This window comes from Gymnoscopelus braueri (assembly GCF_963280865.1).
Source record: "Gymnoscopelus braueri genome assembly, chromosome: 4".
Lineage (NCBI taxonomy): Eukaryota > Metazoa > Chordata > Actinopteri > Myctophiformes > Myctophidae > Gymnoscopelus > Gymnoscopelus braueri.
In genome coordinates, this window is record NC_137605.1 from 36,338,233 (window position 1) to 36,358,930 (window position 20,698).

Consider the following 20,698-nt stretch of genomic DNA (forward strand, 5'->3'; position numbering starts at 1 on the left):
ACCCGTCTCACCGGCACCCTGTCATACTGTACATTGTGACCTTGGCAACGATATCAGAGGAAAAAACAAGAACGTGTGAACCTTATACAGTAGACCAAGATATCTTGCATACCTTCATGCATCAAACATTGACCCTTTCTTTTTTCTTTTTCATGTTTTTTGTATTTACTGTAAATTATTTACTACTTAGCTGAAATATTTTAGATTATTCAGTGAAGACACAAACAGCCAAAGATTTAAGTAGGTGTGGGTTGGCCTCACATGCATGCTTTGCTTTGTTCTCTATGGCCTGGAACACCTTTGAGTAGGGCTGCCGTCTGAGACCAGCTCTACACAAAGCATCCAATACTTTAGTTCATAGGCCCCATTCCACACCCGCGGCCACTGTATCATGTGGAATGTTTAAGTCACTGGACGAAAGCTACCACACATCAATGGAATAGATCTACTTAGATAAGTATATAAAGATAGATTTTCTGTGGTTGCAGTCCTAACCACACAGCCCTCTAACAGAGAGCCTGGGAAACGGCTGATAACATAGAGCCAGATAATAATATATATATATATAGTTTTTAACAATAGGTGAGTCATTAAACTCTGGTAAACTCTGGTCATGACCCGGTGATGTGATTGATACACATAGATTATATTGTCTAGATTATATTATTAATCTAGACAATATAATCTGTTATTAATTATAATTATTAACAATTATTTTCCCACCTACCCATGGCCTCACTTAGTCACAGAGACAACACAAAACTAGCATTTCGTCAGCGCAGAAACTGTGAGCTAACTCATGGTGAGCGTTCAGCGCACGGTGGCACTTTAGCTCGCGCTTATTGGTCAGCTACTGCCATATATATATACCTTTAGTGTAATCATTTATTGCCCCCCCCCTCTCTGGGTTATCAGATATCAGCCTCCCTGTCCTCTTATCCCTGCCCTCACCCAGGGCAAGTAAAGGTTGGGTATGTGATAAAGACCCTTTTTTCTCTGCTTGGCTGGATTGTGTCACGACAAGCCGAAGGAAATAATGATGTTACCACCTGGCAGTGGTGGAAAGTAACTAAGTACATTTACTCTAGTACTGTACTTAACTACAATTTTGAGGTATTTGTACTTTACTTGACTATTTCCAATTTCCAATACTTTTACTTTGTATACATTTCGGCCATTTGAAAATAACAGATCTACAAGCTCACAATGCGTCGCGATGCGACACATTGTGAGCTTTTAGATCTGCCATTTTCAAAATATTTTTTATACATTTGAAAACGTGAAATGGGACATTCTGCATGATGAGTTCTTTCTACTTTTGGTACTTTAAGTACATTTTGATATCAATACTTTTGCACTTTTACTCAAGTACATTTTGAATTCCGGGCGCTTACTTGTAACTGGAGTATTTCTACATTGCAGTATGGATACTTTTACTTAAGTAAAACATTTGAGTACTTTTCCCACCACTGCCACCTGGCCTGTCACCACTTCAACCAGCTCGTCCAGCCCTCGTCTCTTCCGGCCATTGTTACGAGAAGTGTGTGAAAGAAGAAGGTATAACGAGGCTCTCCTGTACAGGAGCCGCTCAATTGTTCTCTCACTTTCTCTCTCTTGTCTCTGTCTGTCTCTCTATCTTCCTCTGCACTGGAATACAGGGTGAGAGGGTTGCTACATGACAGCACCATTAGCTCCAGCTGCCACCGCTAAATCAAACACTTAAGTGTCTTGAGTGATGACTAACATTCCTTAGAAGGGTCCTTATTTTGTCCCTGCTCCCCTTGATTTCCTTCAACTCTATCTTTTCCTCCTTTTCTCTCTCTGTCTTGGGCTTTTATTTTTCGGTTGTGATGGTGCTGTTTCTATCACCGTACCATAAAACACTTATCAAACTCATTTCTCAGGTTTTTCCTTTTTTTCATTTGAGTCATATTTGTGGACGTGAGAGGAGATTGGGCTCGAGCTGATGGACTGTGCTGTTACTGGCATGTGCACGCTTTGAGGATTTTTATATTGTATCGTTTAAAAAATATGTTTAAATTCAGGGAATCAGATTTGTTTCTGACTATTTGACAGATTTAAATGTATTCTTGCGGTATAGGTTACATGATAAGGGAGCTTATAATTATATATGCCTTTTTTGCTTCCTAACTGACATTTGTATGTTTTTTAATATATTTCTTTTTATATAATATTCCTAATGATAGTTGAGTGCAGGGCAACTTTATAATGAAATATAGATTGACAGTCTTGCCTCCGGGAGTGAGAGTGTCTGGCAAATGGGACAAATCACCCCAAAGTACTTCACTGACATATGATGGATGCGTTATACAGTACTTCATAAGATCATTACCTCATAAGACCTTTTTGGGGGGGAGGGGGGCGGGAAGGGGGGGGGAGGGTTCATCCCACACAAACACCAAGGCTTAAATCCTCTTTGATAATATCTGATTTCATCATAATGATCACACCAGTTTACAGTTTCCTCATGTCTTCACTCTCCAACTTTCATCTCTGTAGAACTTGTCATTGCTCCTAAGGGCTAACACACTACAAGATATTTGCTCCGATTATGCTGTCGGTACCTTTTTTGGCGCTCGCCGCCAAAACCCCCGATCTGACGCAAGATCGGGCTTCGCTTGCCAAGGTTTTGCCCGCTGTATGTGAAAGGCTCTGCGAGACGAGGAGATCCGGAGATCCGTGCTAGAGCCAATGAGAGCACAGTACCAGGAGGGTCGCTGGACATGACCATGCCGCTCCTGCCTCCAACAAAGCTATAAATAATTGCTTGAATCAGCAGCATGGACCAGGAAAGTGCCGACGCTACGCAACTGGTGTTGTTATTATAAAACATTTAGAACACTGCACTCCTTCTCTGTTGCAGCCAGGGTTTTATTCTTTTTAAAGGTTGCAGGTATGAGGGGATATAATTCCTTTGTCACTTACTCTAGACCTATGGAGTAGGCCTACATGTACATAAAGGTTTGTCGTCATCAAGACTGGAATACTTTTTTTCATCACTGTGAACGACTAAGGAAATGCTTCTGAATTTCATTGCGCATGGTTGACTTGTTTCTTTCATTGAAAGAGCGAGGGAGAGAGAGAGAGAAATCGAGAATAATTTAATGACAATCATTAGTCTCGGTCTCGCGTATATATCATTGCACGTTTTCGTGAGATGTCGGTTAAAATAAATTGGAACAAAAACAAGTGTATGTATCGTTGTATCGGGTCTGGATCGCATCCTGGCGAAATCTTGTAGTGTGTGATCCCTTGTCGGCGATCAATCGTATAGTGTGAAAACCACAACGATATTTTGACAGCCGATTTCAAAAAGAGACTTGTATAGTGTGAAATGCTTAACAATCTGATGACCCCCGAACTCTTTAAAAGTCGTACAGTGTGTAGCTGCCTTAAAGGGACTACACCATAAATTAATTTTTTTCCTTATTTTTTGTGTTTTTGGTCTCCCCTACCTCTGTTCCATCCCAAAAAATACCGAGGTTTGAGCACTCAGGCTTTCACAGCATATCTGGGGTTTTGTGTAAATACTTTGTATAATCCCTCCCGTTTTTCAGTTCCAACATTAAAAAACTTTTTTAAACTTTTTTTTTTTTATGTTTTACTTTTTCCACACAGAACCAGGAGATAACATGCATACAAACTGGCTCAATAGCGCCACATGCCAAATAAGGACAATGTGGTATTGCAGGTGAAAGTTCTTTATAAGCCAGAGAGAAGTTAGTTGGAATGAGTATACAGTATCTGAGGCTTGATTTAGGCTCAAACCTTTTGAAAAACTTTTGAGGGACATAAACAATATGATATTAAATATTAAATATATTTTTTAAATGCATGGTGTAGATCCTTTAACTTGTGGCCCAGTGGCTGCATGCGTGCAGTTACGCACACATGCACCAATGCACGAGACACACATAAACGCACAGAGAGATAAGAGTTATACTTAGTAGAACATTGCACTGCGACATGTTGTTTTTAGATCTGCTGTTTTTTATGTGAGACACGATGCTCAACCAAGTATAAGTCAGGCATTAGAGCTGCCAATCGCATTAATTCACATCACAGCATTTGGCAAAGCGAGTTCCCACAGTACGACAACTTTGAACAAACTTTGACAGCACAGAAACAACTCCTACCAGCCTTTCCTGCTCAACCTCTCTCTCCTTCTCTCTGTCCTTCCCTCTTCTCTCTCTCCCTCATTGCTCCATCACACACCTACGCTATTCAACTCCAGTCTGCTGCGTATTATCATTTCAGAGAGCACACACACACACACACACACACACACACACACACACACACACACACACACACACACACACACACACACACACACACACTCAGTCAAATGCACACATACGTTGTAGCACAGATGGGTAATCGCGGCCTCCTTCCGACAGATGAATGTGTAAATATTTACCTTCCCAGATTGTCTCTGCTCTGCTTTCATCCCTCTCTTCCTTCCTCATTTTTTCCCTCCCTCCCTCTCTCAACACCTCCGTGCCAACCTTTACCCCCCCCCCACCCATCTCTGTCGTTCTGTGGGACACAGCCCACTGTTTTCTCCTTTATCTTATTACGGAGGCAGCTCACGCACATCTGTTGTATAAATGACACGTATGACACACACACGCACGCACGCACGCACGCACGCACGCGCGCGCGCGCGCAAACAAACAAACAAACAAACAAACAAACAAACAAACAAACATACGTGATGAATAGGAGGAGAGTGTGCAGAGACATTCAAGCATGTGCATGGTCATATGCATGTATACACCCGCACTCACGCGCACCCACAGACACACACACACACACACACACACACACACACACACACACACACACACACACACACACATGCTCGCGCACCTGGGAGGGTCTTGGCAAACAAAGAGTGGATAATGATTGTGTAGAAGACAATGACGTGTGTTGTGTGAAGCTGGATGCAGCCTATAGAGGCAGATGGGACAGTGACAGTTTGCTTATCTAGCATTTTAATTAAAAGACTTAAAGTTACCCCCACAGAGATGTTCTCCTGGCCTGTCTGCCTCCATGCAGCTGGGATAGTAGTGATAGGGGTAACACACATACACACAACAACACAAGTTGATGGTTGATAGATGCATCAGGGCCACCTTGAGAAACAAATGGTTCAAGCGCACACACACACACACACACGAACACGCACAGACACAGACATATCTATCTTTCTGTCTCTCCCCATCTCTATGCTCATCTCACTCCCTCCCATGTCCCCACACACACACACACACACACGCACACGCACACACAGCCACGCACAAATTGCAACTACTGCTCACTGGAGTAGTTGCATACTCTTTCTTTTTACTTCCCACCCTCCTTATGTCTCTCTTTCTGTCTCTCTTTCTGTTTCCATCTATCTTCCTCCTTCCCTCTTTCAGACTTATGCATGCCATCCTAACACATATCCTGAGTTTGCTTTCAATTAAAATGGCCCCATTCCTGATGGCAGCCATTGTCAAACAGAGGACCGATTAAACGTAGATTCCATAGGATGAGGCTGGTGTGTGTGTGTGTGTGTGTGTGTGTGTGTGTGTGTGTGTGTGTACTGAAGGTGAGACAGCAGTCTTACTATAGTGTGTGTGGGCGTGTGTGTGTGTGCGCATGAGTATATATATATATGTGTATACTGTATGTACAATTTTTATTTGTAATATCACTTAATTTACATGGTAAATAGGGGGTGTGAGGACAGCTGAAGAGAAATGTCCTTGCCTAGATTACTTCCTCTTCCTTTTTTTCTAGGTCAGGGCAGTGTAGAGAGACAGGAAATTGCAGATCTCCAGACGGAATTGAACTGTGTGACTGTGGTTTGGGCACTATCCAGTCCGCTACCAGCATACCCGCTGTTATTGTTTTCTGACCATCTTGTGTGTGTGTGTGTGTGTGTGTGTGTGCGTGTGCGTGCGTGCGTGCGTCTGTGTGCATGTGTGAGAGACGCACACACACTCACGCGCTTTCTCTCTCTCACGCACGCACGCACACTTTTGCAGAATAATTGGGTTCACGACTTCACATGGTTAAGGACACCTGTTAATCTCCATCTATTCTCTTCTCTGTCTTGCTGTACCAGTTCCAACCAGAGTGGTGCCCTATGTCGTGTGAACAGTTGACATTTATTAATGTGTGTCATTCCATATAAAGTGACGTGAATGTGTTAATGGGTTTTATCCATCATCATTATATCCATCCATCCATTTGTACTTCCGTCCATTCATCCACAAATCCATCCATGTATCCACCTCTGCGTCAATATATCCATCATCCATCCATCCATACTACCATGAACATATCAATCCATCCTTCCATCAGTTTCATTCATCCATCCTTCTTTATGAACCTCTCTCTCTCTCTCTCTCTCTCTCTCTCTCTCTCTCTCTCCCTCCACCTAGTTGCCATGACATCTCATTAGTGTGATTTTCTTTCTCTAATCCATAGTCTCCCTGATATCATTCTCTAATCGATACCAATCGTTGTCTCCCCACCTCATGGCCTGATTTACCACATGAAGCCTTTATTAGATGGATCAGATTCTTTATCTCCCTCTGACACACTCTGTGTGTGTGTGTGTGTGTGTGTGTGTGTGTGTGTGTGTGTGTGTGTGTGTGTGTGTGTGTGTGTGTGTGTGTGTGTGTGTGTGTGTGTGTGTGTGTGTGTGTGTGTGTGTGTGTGTGTGTGTGTGTGTGTGTGTGTGCTTCTGTTCTGGGGGTCACTTCACTCTCAGTGGGGTCAATTCAAATTCACACACTACAATTCATCACTTTAACCCATTGAGACCTGAGTCCGATTCTACAAACAGTTCTGAAACACTTACGTTGCGATAATATCAGTGGTTCTCAAACTTTTTCATGTCAAGGACCCCCAAAATTATTTGTATCTGGCCGCGGACCCCCATCTCAAAATATTTAGTTCTAGGGACCCCCAGAGGCAAAGATTTGAGTTACAGATGTTTGCTTTAAATATATATATATTCAGAGATTTGTGTCAAATGTTCATGATTTTTCAAAAATAGCAGATCTACAAGCTCATAGAGAGTGCCGTGCTATGAGCTTGTATATCTGCTATTTTTTTAATAGCCAAAGTGGTTAAAATCGAAAATGACAGATGCTTCCCCGGTCTTAATGGGTTAACCACTTAAACCCTGTACGTGTATACTTCGTTGAACGTCAAACATCATGAATAGCAGATCTACAGGCTCACAACGCGTCACCATGCTCCCATCTTTCCGCAGAACATTCACCTATTATGACCACAGAACATTTACACCAGGTTAATCACGTGGTTAATGACACCTGTTAATTATCGCATAGAATGCATTGGGCTCTATTGGGGTTGTTGCAGGAACAAAATGGGTGTTTTCGATTATAAACCAAAGCACACTATAATGAACTGTTTTGTCTCTCTCCGTGTCTGTCAATCTGAAATGAACCTTTTCTCCATTCCCCTCGTTCTGCTTTTCTCTCTTTCAGGTTCCTTCTCTCTATCTGTCTTTAACAGGAGAGCATGCAGCTCATCATACTCCTATCCGTCAGATCTATAAAGACATTGGTGTCAAAATGGCTGTGTGTGTGTGTGTGTGTGTGTGTCATAGTTTCCACAAATCCCAATTGACACCTCTCTCTTTCCCTCGCGCTCACTCTCGATCCAGGTCTAGAGATGATTCACACTCTCTCTTTCACATTTTATCACAACAGATTAGATTTTCAGATGATTATCTGCATCTGCAATAGCATATGTCATCTGTTACACAGCTGTCTTTCTTTTGGGTCTCGTTCAGATTGCAAGATTCAATCTTCATTATAACGATAAACAACAGGAAGAATTATTGTAGGATGATATTTGTAGGGACTGAGCCAATGGTTGTTTCATGTGTATCCACATGGTTGGATTTATCCATTGTCTCATGAAGATAATGCATTATTGTTTGACTAAATCCTTGGTGAGAAAATACTTCTTTTTTTTCCCGACTGCATAAATCTTTACAAACAAAAGGAACCCATTTGAATGAAAAGAGAATGTTGTACTTTTGACTTTCACTGGCAAAACAGAAAGAAATATTATTTCAACAGTAACAAGCACAATGTCAGTTTATTACGACAAACAATGTATCTCTTTATATATCTATCTTTTTCCATGTTCCCTCATTCCTCAGGAGCTGCGGACGCCCTGGGGATGCCGATCCCCTGAGGTTAAAACCACAGCTTAAACAGCTCCATAGAACATTGATCATTTTATCTATTTTTTTGCTTGTGTATTGTATGTAGATTTTTAACTCTCTCCCCCACAAGGTATTTGTCGGGCAGATCTGCGAGGTCAAAGAGGCCTGCATGCCTGCAGGCCATTGGTTAATATTAATGACCGTCAGCCAATTGGAACTCATCAATAGGTCAGAGGTTATCGCCAGGCAGCAGAGGCAGGAAGTTTTAATGTGATTAAAGATACAGTACATCACACTGTCAATAGAGAGAGAATGACCTTTTTTTTTTACTCCTTACTCACTTATATTTTACGTTTATCTGTCTGCATTTTCCCTCTCTGTTAACCCCCTCTTTCTCCGAACACATCATTGTAACTTAATGATGATCTTGAAGATCATTTTAAGCAGTCTGTTTCCTATAAAACAATTTCCCTGTGAGGTTTGATTGTCTCTTCTCTTTCCTTGCATCAATAATTTTTTTATTGGAAGCTCCAATTCCCGGGTCCATGCTCCACTGGAATATCTGATACCGTTTGCTGCATGTGTTCTAGAAAAAACAGACTCTCATAAATCATTGTGTCCTCAAAACAAAATAGAAAAAGAATACTAGCTTGTTGCTAATTAATAATTGCATCTGGTCATTGCTACAGGAATTTGTATTTTTTGTGTGTGTGTGACTTACACCTTTCACCAAAAGCATATTGTAACTCAATGTCAGCGGTGATGTCCTGACAAGTTTACCGTCTGGAGATACAAGGTTCCTCCACTCAATACTGGAAATGACTTTGCCATGTGGTTGTTTCGTAAGGCTTCGATCTGTGATCAGTGCTAACAGAATCTACAGGAGCAATCAATGGATCTATTTCCATCGGCCAGAACTAATCCAATGAGTCAGCAGATCCATAATCAATGGCAAACGATCGGTGGCTGAGGTTGCTAATCAGGTTGCGATTGGCTGAATGACTCCATGGGGACAGTCTTTGCATGCGTGAGGGTGTTGGTTTTGGTTTAATTTAAGGGGGTCTGCTCCCAGAGAGAGAGGGAGAGAGAGAGAGAGAGAGAGAGAGATGGATGCACTGACGTCACTGAAGCACTCACTTCTGGTGAAGGAATATAAAAATGTATGAAATCATGGCAGACATTGTTTTATTTGTAATGGTTGATATAGCTCCTGTATTGGTCATTTTGTGCCCATATTATGATCTGGGTGAAATGTGAATTTTCTCTTAGATTTTCCTTAATGCACATCACTCATCAAGAGAACCACATAACAAATGTTTAATGTCATTGTCAATGCTGCAGATGAAGGAGTAAAAGCCCCACTCCAGGGCTGTGTTCAACAACTCTTATTTGATCTGACACAGCTGCAGAAAAGTGCCATGAACTGATTGTCAGCTGTCGTCTGTGCAGTCTGTGCAGAAACACTATTAACACCTTTTAACACCCAGCGTCTCCAAATCGAATCTCCCAGCGTAGTCTGAAATAGACAGGACATGTCAACTTGTTGCTTCATTCATGGCCTTTAATTCACCCCTAACTCTCTCTCTCTCAATCTGTGTTTTTCCCTCAGGGTTCCTGGTATAACCATAGCTACAGACATCATCTGTGGTTTTCCTGGTGAGACAGAGACAGACTTCCAGGAGACGGTAGAGCTTGTCAGACAGTATCGCTTCCCCAGCCTCTTCATCAACCAGTTCTACCCCAGACCTGGTACACCGGCCGCCAAGATGGAACAAGTAGCTGCACACGTGGTGAGTGAGTGAATGAGTGAGTGAGTATTAAAGGTATTACACTAATGTTAATTCATAGTCAGTGTTAGGTAAGTTACTTGTTACTCCTTTAAAATGTATTATATTACATTACAACTTAATTTTGTATCAAGAGTAATTAGTTACATTACTTCTGCAAGGGTAAAGAATGCCTAATTTATACTTGGTACAAAATATGCATTGCAGCGCAACACGTGTGTATCGCTGATTGGCACAGTACCATGACACTATATGGGGCAACATGTCCCTGTGGTTGAAAATGTAATATCACATAATGTAGGGAAGGTAGAATCGATTTCTAGACTGAGCGGGAGGGAAACGGCTTTCTTATTATGTTAGATAAAACCATCGATGGAAACCAATGCAAAATTAATGACGTAGGCCAGGTTAATGAGCAGGGTTATCTATTCTGCTGGGTTATCTTTGCTGCTGTGATCTACAGTAGGGTTGGGGTCTTGAACCGAAGGACCAGATCCAACATTGAGGGACCGGAATCGGTTCCATCACATTTGGAACTGTTTCCGGAACCGGTTTTATCACGCTGTCAGAGCTGGTACAGTATGTGGACTTCACGTCCCGCGAACCCGCGACTCGCTGTCAGGCTGCATCAGAGCCTATATGTGGTATATGCGCCTTAACCACTAGGTCATCGGCTTCCCGGTTCTGAAACTTTTTTAATTTCAAGGACCACTCTGGGTTACTTGAGAGGGTTCCAATATGGACCCTTACAGGTCCATAACTCTGAGAGTGTACAAATGGAACCAAATGGATCTGTATGCTGTAGGTCCACTTGGTTCCATTTGTACACTCTCACAGTTACATACTGGAACCCTCTCAAGTACCCCAGAAGGGTCCTTGTACCCCACTTTGAGAAACAGTAAGGTGTACAGAAATAGATAGGAATCGTTGAAGGTAGCCCTCATTGGTATCGTGCTCCCAAATCCACCCTTACTCATATCTACAGCTCATGTCATTATATATAATAAACATTCACAAAATGACAGCTTGAACTGCCACGCTCATATCCTCTTTGAACATTTTTTTTTTTTGTGATCAAGTTTTTATTTTATTTTTTGTTCACACAGCTGGAGGATTGAACAAGCATGTCCTGCACAGTACAACTGTGCAGCTGATTCCAATATACATTTGAACTGCCCAACAAGGGGTTCTTATTTGTCCCTCCAGTTAAGAATTCCCCCTAGTCCCCACCCCCACCCTACCTGGCCCACAGGTTGAACAGACATAGACAGGGCAGATGCATTAATATATCAAATAAATACAGCAAAAAAAAAAACGAGAAAAATAACATAAGCAAAGCAAATACAGATGCAAGACTGCATAAAAAGGGAAAAATAAAAGAAAAAGATAATAATCAATAGTTATGTATGGTGTTAATAGCATGATTTAAGTTTCTCCAGTGCTATGGCTAAGGTAACAAGCATGTTTTCTTTTGCCCCATTGGTTCGAGCTATAGAGAGTTCCAGGGAGATCATGTCCATTAGTGCGAGTATCCATTGTGAAGCTTCTATTTTATGGGGAGGTTTCCATCTTAGGACCAGCAGCTTTTTCGCAGCTATCAGCCCCAAGAGTAGAAGTCTTCTTTGTGGCATTGTCAACCCGATCGTTGAATCATCATTCAACATTAAAATATTAGGTAAGAGGGGGATAGGAATTCCCATTACCTCAGATAATACTTGTGAAACTCTGAACCAAAAATAATTCACATCTGGGCACTCCCACATCATGTGCATATATGTTCCTAATTTGTTGTTGTTACATAGTATGCAAATGGGTGTTGAGACATTTTCCCAAACTCTTTTCCAATTGACCGACTGCTGCCAATTTTTTAAGTCAACATTCCAGACGGTAGACACACCCATTGGTGGGCATGTGGATTCTCTCAATTTCTTATACAAATAGGACACAATACCCTCACATTTAGGAACATTAGTTAAGTGGTTAAGGAGTGTATGTACAGGTAGAGCATTTTTCCACAGGATCCCCTGTGCTTGAATGACTGCCCTTAATTGTAAATAAAAATATCCTCTTTGAACATAATATAAGTGTGAGTATACATGTACTGTACACCTTGCCTGTGCACGTATGTGTGTGTGTGTGGCAGCCGTGCACACATGCACGCGTGTGCACATCTGCGTCACTATCGAGGAAATGCAGGCCACCTTCTGTCATCTGAAAATATAAAAATCCGTTCCAGTTCTGTCTTTTTTTTCTAATAGGAATTTTAATATTACTAATCCTGAAAGCCCCCAGTATGTGTGTACGGGTGTGTGTTTAATTCCTTTTTCAACACAGCCATCTTTCATGGAATGGAATACATGTCCCCACACACACACACACGTAAACGCACTCAATGCCAATCTGGATTGACCAACAATGACTTTAATTGGCATATCGGTCTATTACTCTTTATTATTCAAAAGAGTCACTCTCACACACACACACACACACACACACACACACACACACACACACACACACACACACACACACACACACACACACACACACACACACACACAGAAGCTTCCTAAATATTGAAGCCAAATGAAACAATTACTGGCTAATGAAGCCTAAACTATTTGCAGAGGTGTGTGTGTGTGTGTGTGTGTGTGTGTGTGTGTGTGTGTGTGTGCGTGTGCGTGCGGCGGGGGTGCGGGGTATTACACGTAAAGAGATTAGACTCAGTCACATCAGCAGCACTCAGTTTTCTTGTCTTCTAAGATAGGTTGTTACTGAGCTGTGAGAATATATAGTCTGGTGTTGAACGATGCCATTCATAAAGTAATGTGCATATTCCTGAATTCCCCCCCGGGGATCAATATGGAGGTTTATCTCATATGAGCATATTGCTCTGTTATGCAGCAACACTGGATAATTGGAGCACAGAGCTTCTATTTCACTCCTACCTGAAACTTTCTCTCTCTCCCTCTTTTTGCCTCTCTTTTCATGAGTTTGACCTTCTGGCCAGCTCCCCTCTCATTCACCCTCACGCTCTCTCTTTTTCTCTCCCTACAACTCCCCCTTCTCCCATTCATTATCAGTTTCTCTCTCGCTCTCTCTCTCTCTCTCTCTCTCTCTCTCTCTGCCCTCCTCTCTCTCACTTGCTCTCCCTCCACTCCTGTCCGTCTCTTCAAAGTCTTGACACGTCCCTTTCAAGTGGAGCCTCCTCATATGCCATTCTCTTTCTCCCTCTCTCTCTCTCTCTCTCCCCTCTCTCTTAGAAACACTCCTTTCTCCTCAGAGGATGAGGAGAAACGAGCGTCTATGCGGTGCCAATCCCCCGAAGACGACCACCTCTCTACTTCTGTTCTTTGCTCGTCTCTCTTTCTTTCTTCCACCCTTCCGAACCGTCTCATCTTCTAACTTTCACTGTCAGACCACATATCAGTCTTGTATAGATGTTTCTCCACGGACTTCATTTTCTAGGATTGTTGGAAACACACATCAGAGTCGTATGTAAATTGTAGGATATTGTCACTGCGCTGCAGTCTCTGGTTTCCTCTAGTTTAACTAACCCTGGCTTTTATTTATTAGCGATCAATTAGCGATCAATGTGATTACATCATTTGTTTACCTTTAGTCGAAATGATCTCTCTGGAAATTATCTATCTCTTCCTGCACTGTGTTTACATGACCGTATCCATTCTTCTTGTGTTCATTGCAGGTTAGATGTGTTTGTGTCAGAAAGTGAGAGAGAGAATAAAAGGAGAGAGAGAGAGAAGGGAGAGGTAGAGCATTCTGTGTAACGAGTACACCTGCTTTGGTGGTTAAGGCTGCACACGACATAACATCATCAGTCAACCTGCACCTGTTCTCCCTCCCACACACACACACACACACACACACACACACACACACACACACACACACACACACACACCAAGCGTCAGTGGGTAGGCGACGTCTAGGCCATGTAGGGTCAGTCATTAATAAAGTGTACCAGATGGTTTGTCTGGAGCACAACTGTGTTGAATAGCCACGGGAGGGACGGATAGAGCGAGGGATGGATGGAGAGAGAGAGAGATGAAGAGAGGGGTGGAGGGGAAAACAGAATGTGTCCGAATAGCCACGGGAGGGGACGGAAGAAGAGGCGGCGGGCGTGGAGAAGAGGAGGCAAACTAGGGAGGTGGTGGGATGGGGGGGGGGGGGTGCCGTGGAGGGGGTGGGGTTTCAATAGGAAGTCTCAGAATAGCCACAAAAGAGCCAGAATGAGAGATGGATGGAAGAGAGGGGAAAGAGATGGACGGGCTGGGTTCTGATTGGCCACGGCCACATTCTAGAAATAACAAGGAGAGGTCTGGCAGCATCATGATAATGGATGATTTCTGATGGAAACCAATGAAAAATGAAACATTTGCCGCTACGTTGAGGCGCTAACTTCACTTTGCACGCTGGTGGTGTTCAAGCACTGAAAGGTACCTGAACCCTGCTGATGCAGTGACACTACACTAGGAGTCACTTAACCAACTGAGATCCCATATATTGGTTTCCTTCATTATCATTTGTGTTATTTGTTGTTGTATTATTATTATTATTATTATTATTATTATTATTATTATATATTATACTTTATTTTTCCAGGTAGGTTCACAGAGCACAAATAGATTGCACCAGTTTCACTGGATTTTCACTTCATGCTGCGCTGCAAGCTTGTAGATCTGCTATTTAAAACAAATCTTTTAATACATATATATATTTTTAAGCGAAGATTTTTACTCAAATATTTGCTTCTGGGGTCCCTGGAACAAAACCTTTTCAGATGGGGGTCGGTAGTCAAATACGTATCATTTTGGGGGTCCTTGACATGAAAAAGTTTGAGCACCACTGATGTTATAGCAACATAGGTTTTTCAGAAAACTAAGTCTTCAAAAAGGATTTTGAAGAGATTTGTAGAATTGTCCTCAGGTCAACAAGTAACCATAGAAAAAAGTACACCTGTGAGCAGAACAGAATAGGTAACTCTAGTGTACCAGCTCTTTGTGTTATCTGTACAGGGTCAACTGCTTCCGTTAGTTATACTACAGTCATAGCAGGCAGTCCACGAGTTGCTTATTATGAATGGAAAGAAAGAGACTACGGACAACAGAAAGACACAAGCTATGAGTCAGATACACAGAGAAACAGTTGAGAGTGAGCGCGTGTACGCGGTTAAAGAAAGGCATAGGAAAGAAAGGCCGAGGAAACCTAGCGAGCGATAGTCCAGCTGCCGTGCCGTCCAGGTGTCGTGTGGTATCTCCACAGGTTTAAGTTATTACCTCCATATGCAATCTACCTGTGATGAATGAGAGAGGAGAAGAACGACGAAGAACGCAGGATGGAGGGAGGAGGAGAGGACAGGGATAAGACGAAGAAAGGGGAGAGGGGAGCGAGATCCCGGGGATGGAGGGATGTGGGGAGAAGAGGGGAATAGGAGGGTTTGAAGATAAAGTGATGTGAGTCCTATTAGCTCGGAGCCTCCTAATCATCCCCAGGTGACTGGAACTTAGCCTTGATAAATGGACCTGGTGAGAGGAGCCGTGCGTGTTTGCGTATTTGCGTGCGCACGCGCTTGTGTGTGTGTGAGAGTGAGAGTGTGTGTGTGTGTGTGTCTGAAGGGGAGGGGAAAATATTGAAATAGTTTTGAAAATGAGCATCTGCAGGAGAGAGAAATAAAAGGTGATCGAGGGAGGGAGGTGGAGGGAAAAAAAGTAAAATAAAGGGGGGGATACACAGACGGACAGAGGGAGAGGGAGCGAGGCTGAGACGGATTAACAGTTGTAGTGGGACAGTGTTTTTAATTTCCCCAGGTTGTAATTGGTTAAGAACTCCGTTACCCACGAGGCACCGGTGCAGCAGCTGTCAGAGCCAAACATCTGGCCAAGTTGCGAGTAGCTCCGTCTTCAAGCATCACTATCATTTATCTACGCCTGGACTCACACATACCAACACACACACACACACACACACACACACACACACACACACACAGACACACACACACACACCAATGTACATACAGGAATGGTGCATTCAGACATTCTCCCTCTATGTCTCTCACACGCACACATGTGCATGTAAGCGTGCACACACACACACACACACACACACACACACACACACACACACACACACACACACACATCAGGGGAGTTGATAACACCTGACTGCAGGTAATGTAACATGGCATTAAGGTTGAGCTAATGGTTAAGATGCTGTCGGGGGCCAGGTTAGACTGTGCAGTGATGAATGAGGCTAGAGAATGCTAATAGTCAGTAGAATGGATCACTTAAATTATTACGTCCTTTAATTTTCGTGATGGGATCATATTCTTCCTTTCTCCTGCAGGGCCACAGTAGACTTTTCACTCTAATGCAATGTGATGAAGCAGGCTGTCACACTAACAATGACCCAGTGTCCCAGGGATGTACAGAAGGCTATTATCCAGTTGGCTATAGGTTTAAAAAAAAAAGAAGTCAGTTCAGCAATTAATTGGAATTTTCCTTGTCATCATTGAGGACAAATTTAACTAAATTTAACAAAAGGCATGGGGTGGGTTGGGGGGGGGGGGATCAGGCTTGTATGAGTTTATATTGTGTATATTTTAGTTGACTTATGGCCTCTTGAGTATTAGTCCTGATGCAATACGTTGACAGGATGTTGCTGTGTTGTCTGCTGACCTCTGCAGAGGACATAGTGGTCCCATGCACCAAAGGGAATAGTCACTGTGACCGCTTTATCAAGTGTTTACCTCTCTCCCTCTCACACACACACGCATACACACGCACATGCACACACACATGCACACACACCACTGTAGAGCCTTGGGTAGGGGGTCGATAGTGCTAACATCTGTCTGTCATTAGGGAAAGACACAAGGGCACAGACCGGAGACCCAGAGGCAGTTATGAGCTGGAGCAAGATCACTGTTACCTTGCCCCGTAACACACTGGCATAAAGAGACACACACACACACACACACCCCCACACACACACACACACACACACTCACACACACACACCCCCCCACACACACACACACACACACACACACACACACACAGTCATGCTCATGTACACATGACTACAAATGAGGCAGTTCAGTGTATTTGTTGAGTTAAATACAGCCATTTTCACTTATAATAAATACCACATCCACACACAGAAATGGCATCGGCGCTGGTGACTGTGTGGTTGGGTAAATTAATATCTGTGTGTGTGTGTGTGTGTTTGTGTGTGTGTATGTGTGTGACTTTATGCCCCCACACACACACACACACACACACACACACACACACACACACACACACACACACACACACACACACACAGACACAGACACACACAGACGGTCTTGTTCACACACACGTTGCTGGTTTAGTGTGTGCCCACGGGACTGTATGTGGGGAATTGAAGTCTCACAACACTGATTGGCTAACTCAAAGCTTTCTCTCCGTCTCTCTCTCTCTCTCTCTCACACACACACACACACACACACACACACACACACACACACACACACAGATTACCTATCACATTAGACTTAGACTACAGGGGCCTATCTAATTGCTGCTAATAGTGTTGGGGTGTGTGTGTGTGTGTGTGTGTTCTAGAGAGAGGGGGTCTGTTATTTTTTCAGTCTTCATCCTTTAACTTTTTATATTTTATGTTATATTTTGTTTGGTTAAATCTATACTCAATGCATACTTACTAGTTTCCAGTATGTTGCTTATAGAATATGCATTTACAGTATGCTCACTTTATCGTTTTGTAAGAAAGTTGCATATCGTTGCTGTCTGGCAGGAACCAGCTAACTCCATTTTTCCTCTTTAGCTTTTTTTCCATAAATCAGGGCCATTGAACACCCTTTACGTCTGTGTGTTGATAAAAAAAAAATATTGAACCAATGAAAAGTATTAAAAAGCGCTTCTGACAAAACCAGCTAACTCCATTGGGTCATCAAACTTTCTGCTAAACCAGCTAAGTTCACCAAAGGGGGGTGGAGTTAGCTGGTTTAGCTGACTCCAGGCTCCACCCCCTTTTGACTTCATACTTCATTGTGAGCTTGGAGGTCCATTCAGCTGTTCTTATCAATGATGAACAAAACCTCCTAACTCCACTTTTTCTTTGTTTTTGTCATTTCCTGAAAACATTTTGGAGTTAGCTGGTTGCTGCCGGACAGCAGAGATATGATATAATATTAAACAGCTTCATTAAACTGCATGTCCATTAGCCAATAAATTACAGTTTTTCTTGTCACATGAAAAATTCTCTTAATCTAGTCACATATTCAAGTCCCTCATGTCAAATATGGTTGTTGATGAGTTTTTCATTAACAATTTTGTTGTCAACACAAATGCATAATGCATCTGTGTACATGTCTGCATGTCTGTCTGTCTCTATGTGCAAATGTATTCCTGCCTAGCAACACACAGCCTCTGTGCATCGTGCGTCTGTGCGTGTGCGTGCTTGTGTGTTAGTGTGCATGTGTGTGTGTGCGTGTGTGTTTGTGTGTATACATCCATGTAGTGTCACTTCCCAGTAGACACAGCATCCGTCTCTGGCGGCAACAACAGATGGACGTCATGGTAACAACCATCGTTCATCATCACCACAGTGACAGGTCCACCGACACACACACGCACACGCACAGAGTGCCTGTGCATTGCTGGGTTGTCACTAATACAACCTCGACAGCATGCTAGATTAACTTCTCTGGTTGATGGAACTAACAGACACATAAACAAACACACTCACAATACATACGCAGGCATATTTTTGAATTTAATGTTTTGTATTTTATTGCTACACACAACAAATGAACAAGTACAGCAGCAACCGAAACCATACAAACAAGAAGAACCCCCCCCCCCCCCCCAACGCACGCACGCGCACACACACACACACACACACACACACACACACACACACACACACACACACACACACACACACACACACACTGCACACACTCATAATGAAATCCACTTTGCATTCTATATTAAAATTGCCTCGTCGGTGGACGGTGGGTGTCACAAATGTAACATGCCCATATATGGACACTATTCTGGTGGGGACAGTTACAGTATACATTTTGCTGGCGTCACTGATGATATCACGCTCTGACATCGCTCTGTGATATCACAAGCTCATGGAGGTTACCATATATGGAGACTATTCTGGCACAAAAAGTGATACGCATGTGAAAAGTCAGTTGGATCTGCGAAAAAATAATATCCGCAAATCACCCATATATGGAGTACCCTGATGTCATCAGTATGACTGACGTCATAGCCTGCCCTGGACTCCATATTTGGGTATGCCTCACACAGAACTCCATATATGGGCTTAAAAGGGACACAGACAAACGTACGGGTACAACGGGTCAGTCAATGGGTACCACGGGTATCGCATAATCGCTTGGGGCATGCAGTCCCAACTTGCCTCGTTCCCGACTTGTGTGGTCCTCGAGTAGGCCGTGTAGCAGTTGTAATACAAAAGTCTACATTAATAAAGACCTTTAGATTGACTTCCGGTAAGATGGCGGAGAGAGGAGAAGCTTAACAAACAAGCTCTCTACAGTCGGTAAAAATACTATGATTAAAACAGGACCAAAGTGGGAAAAATATGAAGAGAAATGAACAGTAAACAAAGATGAAGCCATAGAAACAACCGAAAACTTATAGCAGAAAGACAAAGTAGCGAAATCATCGACAACGAAGGAGGAAAAATAGACGAGGAAGACGCGGGTCTGAAAATGGACGAGGGCCTTACTGAAGTGCTTCGTGCGGGACTCGCAGATATAACTGCGGAGCTAAAATCCTTCAAACAAGAAATACAACAGGAGCTGTCGGCTTTTAAAGACGAAATAAAGAAAGAAATGAAGGAGGAGATCGCGGGCTTTCGCAAGGAAGTGGACCTCCAGGCGAAAAGACACGACGAGGAAATAGCAACGCTAAAGTTGGATACAAACGAAGCACAAACGCGCATTTCAAAGGTGGAGGACTGGAGAGTGGGGGCGGACGGAGCCATGAAGGTGTTAGTGGACCATGTGGAGATATTACAAACAAAACTTTTGGAGCTCGAGTCCAGGGCGAGACGGACGAATTTAAGGGTCTTCAATCTACAGGAAGGAATTGAAGGGACCTCGGTAATAAAGTATATGGAGAAACTATTTCAAGAGGAGCTAGTCCTACCCGAAGGGACCCAGCTCCAAATACAGAGAGGTCATCGAGCGCTATCCCAGAGACCAAGCAATCCGTCTGCACCCCCCAGGTCCATCGTACTGAACTTCCTACAATTCGAGACGAAAGAATTGATATTAAGAAAGGCGTGGGAGGCAAACATTCAAGTAGGAGGCAAACGAATAGGATTTGACCACGACTATCCTCCCGAAATTGTCCGTATGAGGAAAGACTACCTTCCAGCTAAAAAAATCCTAAAAGAAAAGAGAATTATCTTCAAGACGCCTTTCACAAAGATGAGGATCCACTGGCCAGAAGGGATAAAGACGTATAACAGCGCGGAGGAAGTCACCCAAGCCTTGGAGGAGAGAGGCTTCGTGGAGGGAGAGCCGAGCGGGGAACGACGCGCAGATTCGCCGGGGGAGGAGAAGGGCCATGCAGGGCCAACGGCGGAGACAGAGGGAAACGCGGAGCCGGCGGCGGAG

At 43.1% G+C, this 20,698-nt stretch overlaps 1 protein-coding gene across 2 annotated transcripts in view; it reads left to right on the forward strand.

Moving 5' to 3' along the window:
* Positions 1 to 20,698, forward strand: part of cdkal1 (CDK5 regulatory subunit associated protein 1-like 1) — a 326,254-nt gene that overhangs the window by 214,432 nt on the left and 91,124 nt on the right. For both annotated transcript variants that reach the window (XR_013933115.1, XM_080427624.1), the window contains exon 11: positions 9,834 to 10,014. Coding sequence is in view for 1 of the 2 variants with exons in the window: in XM_080427624.1 (XP_080283750.1) it covers positions 9,834 to 10,014 (181 nt within the window). In the remaining variant the exon portion in view is untranslated. The remainder of the gene's footprint in view (positions 1 to 9,833; positions 10,015 to 20,698) is intronic.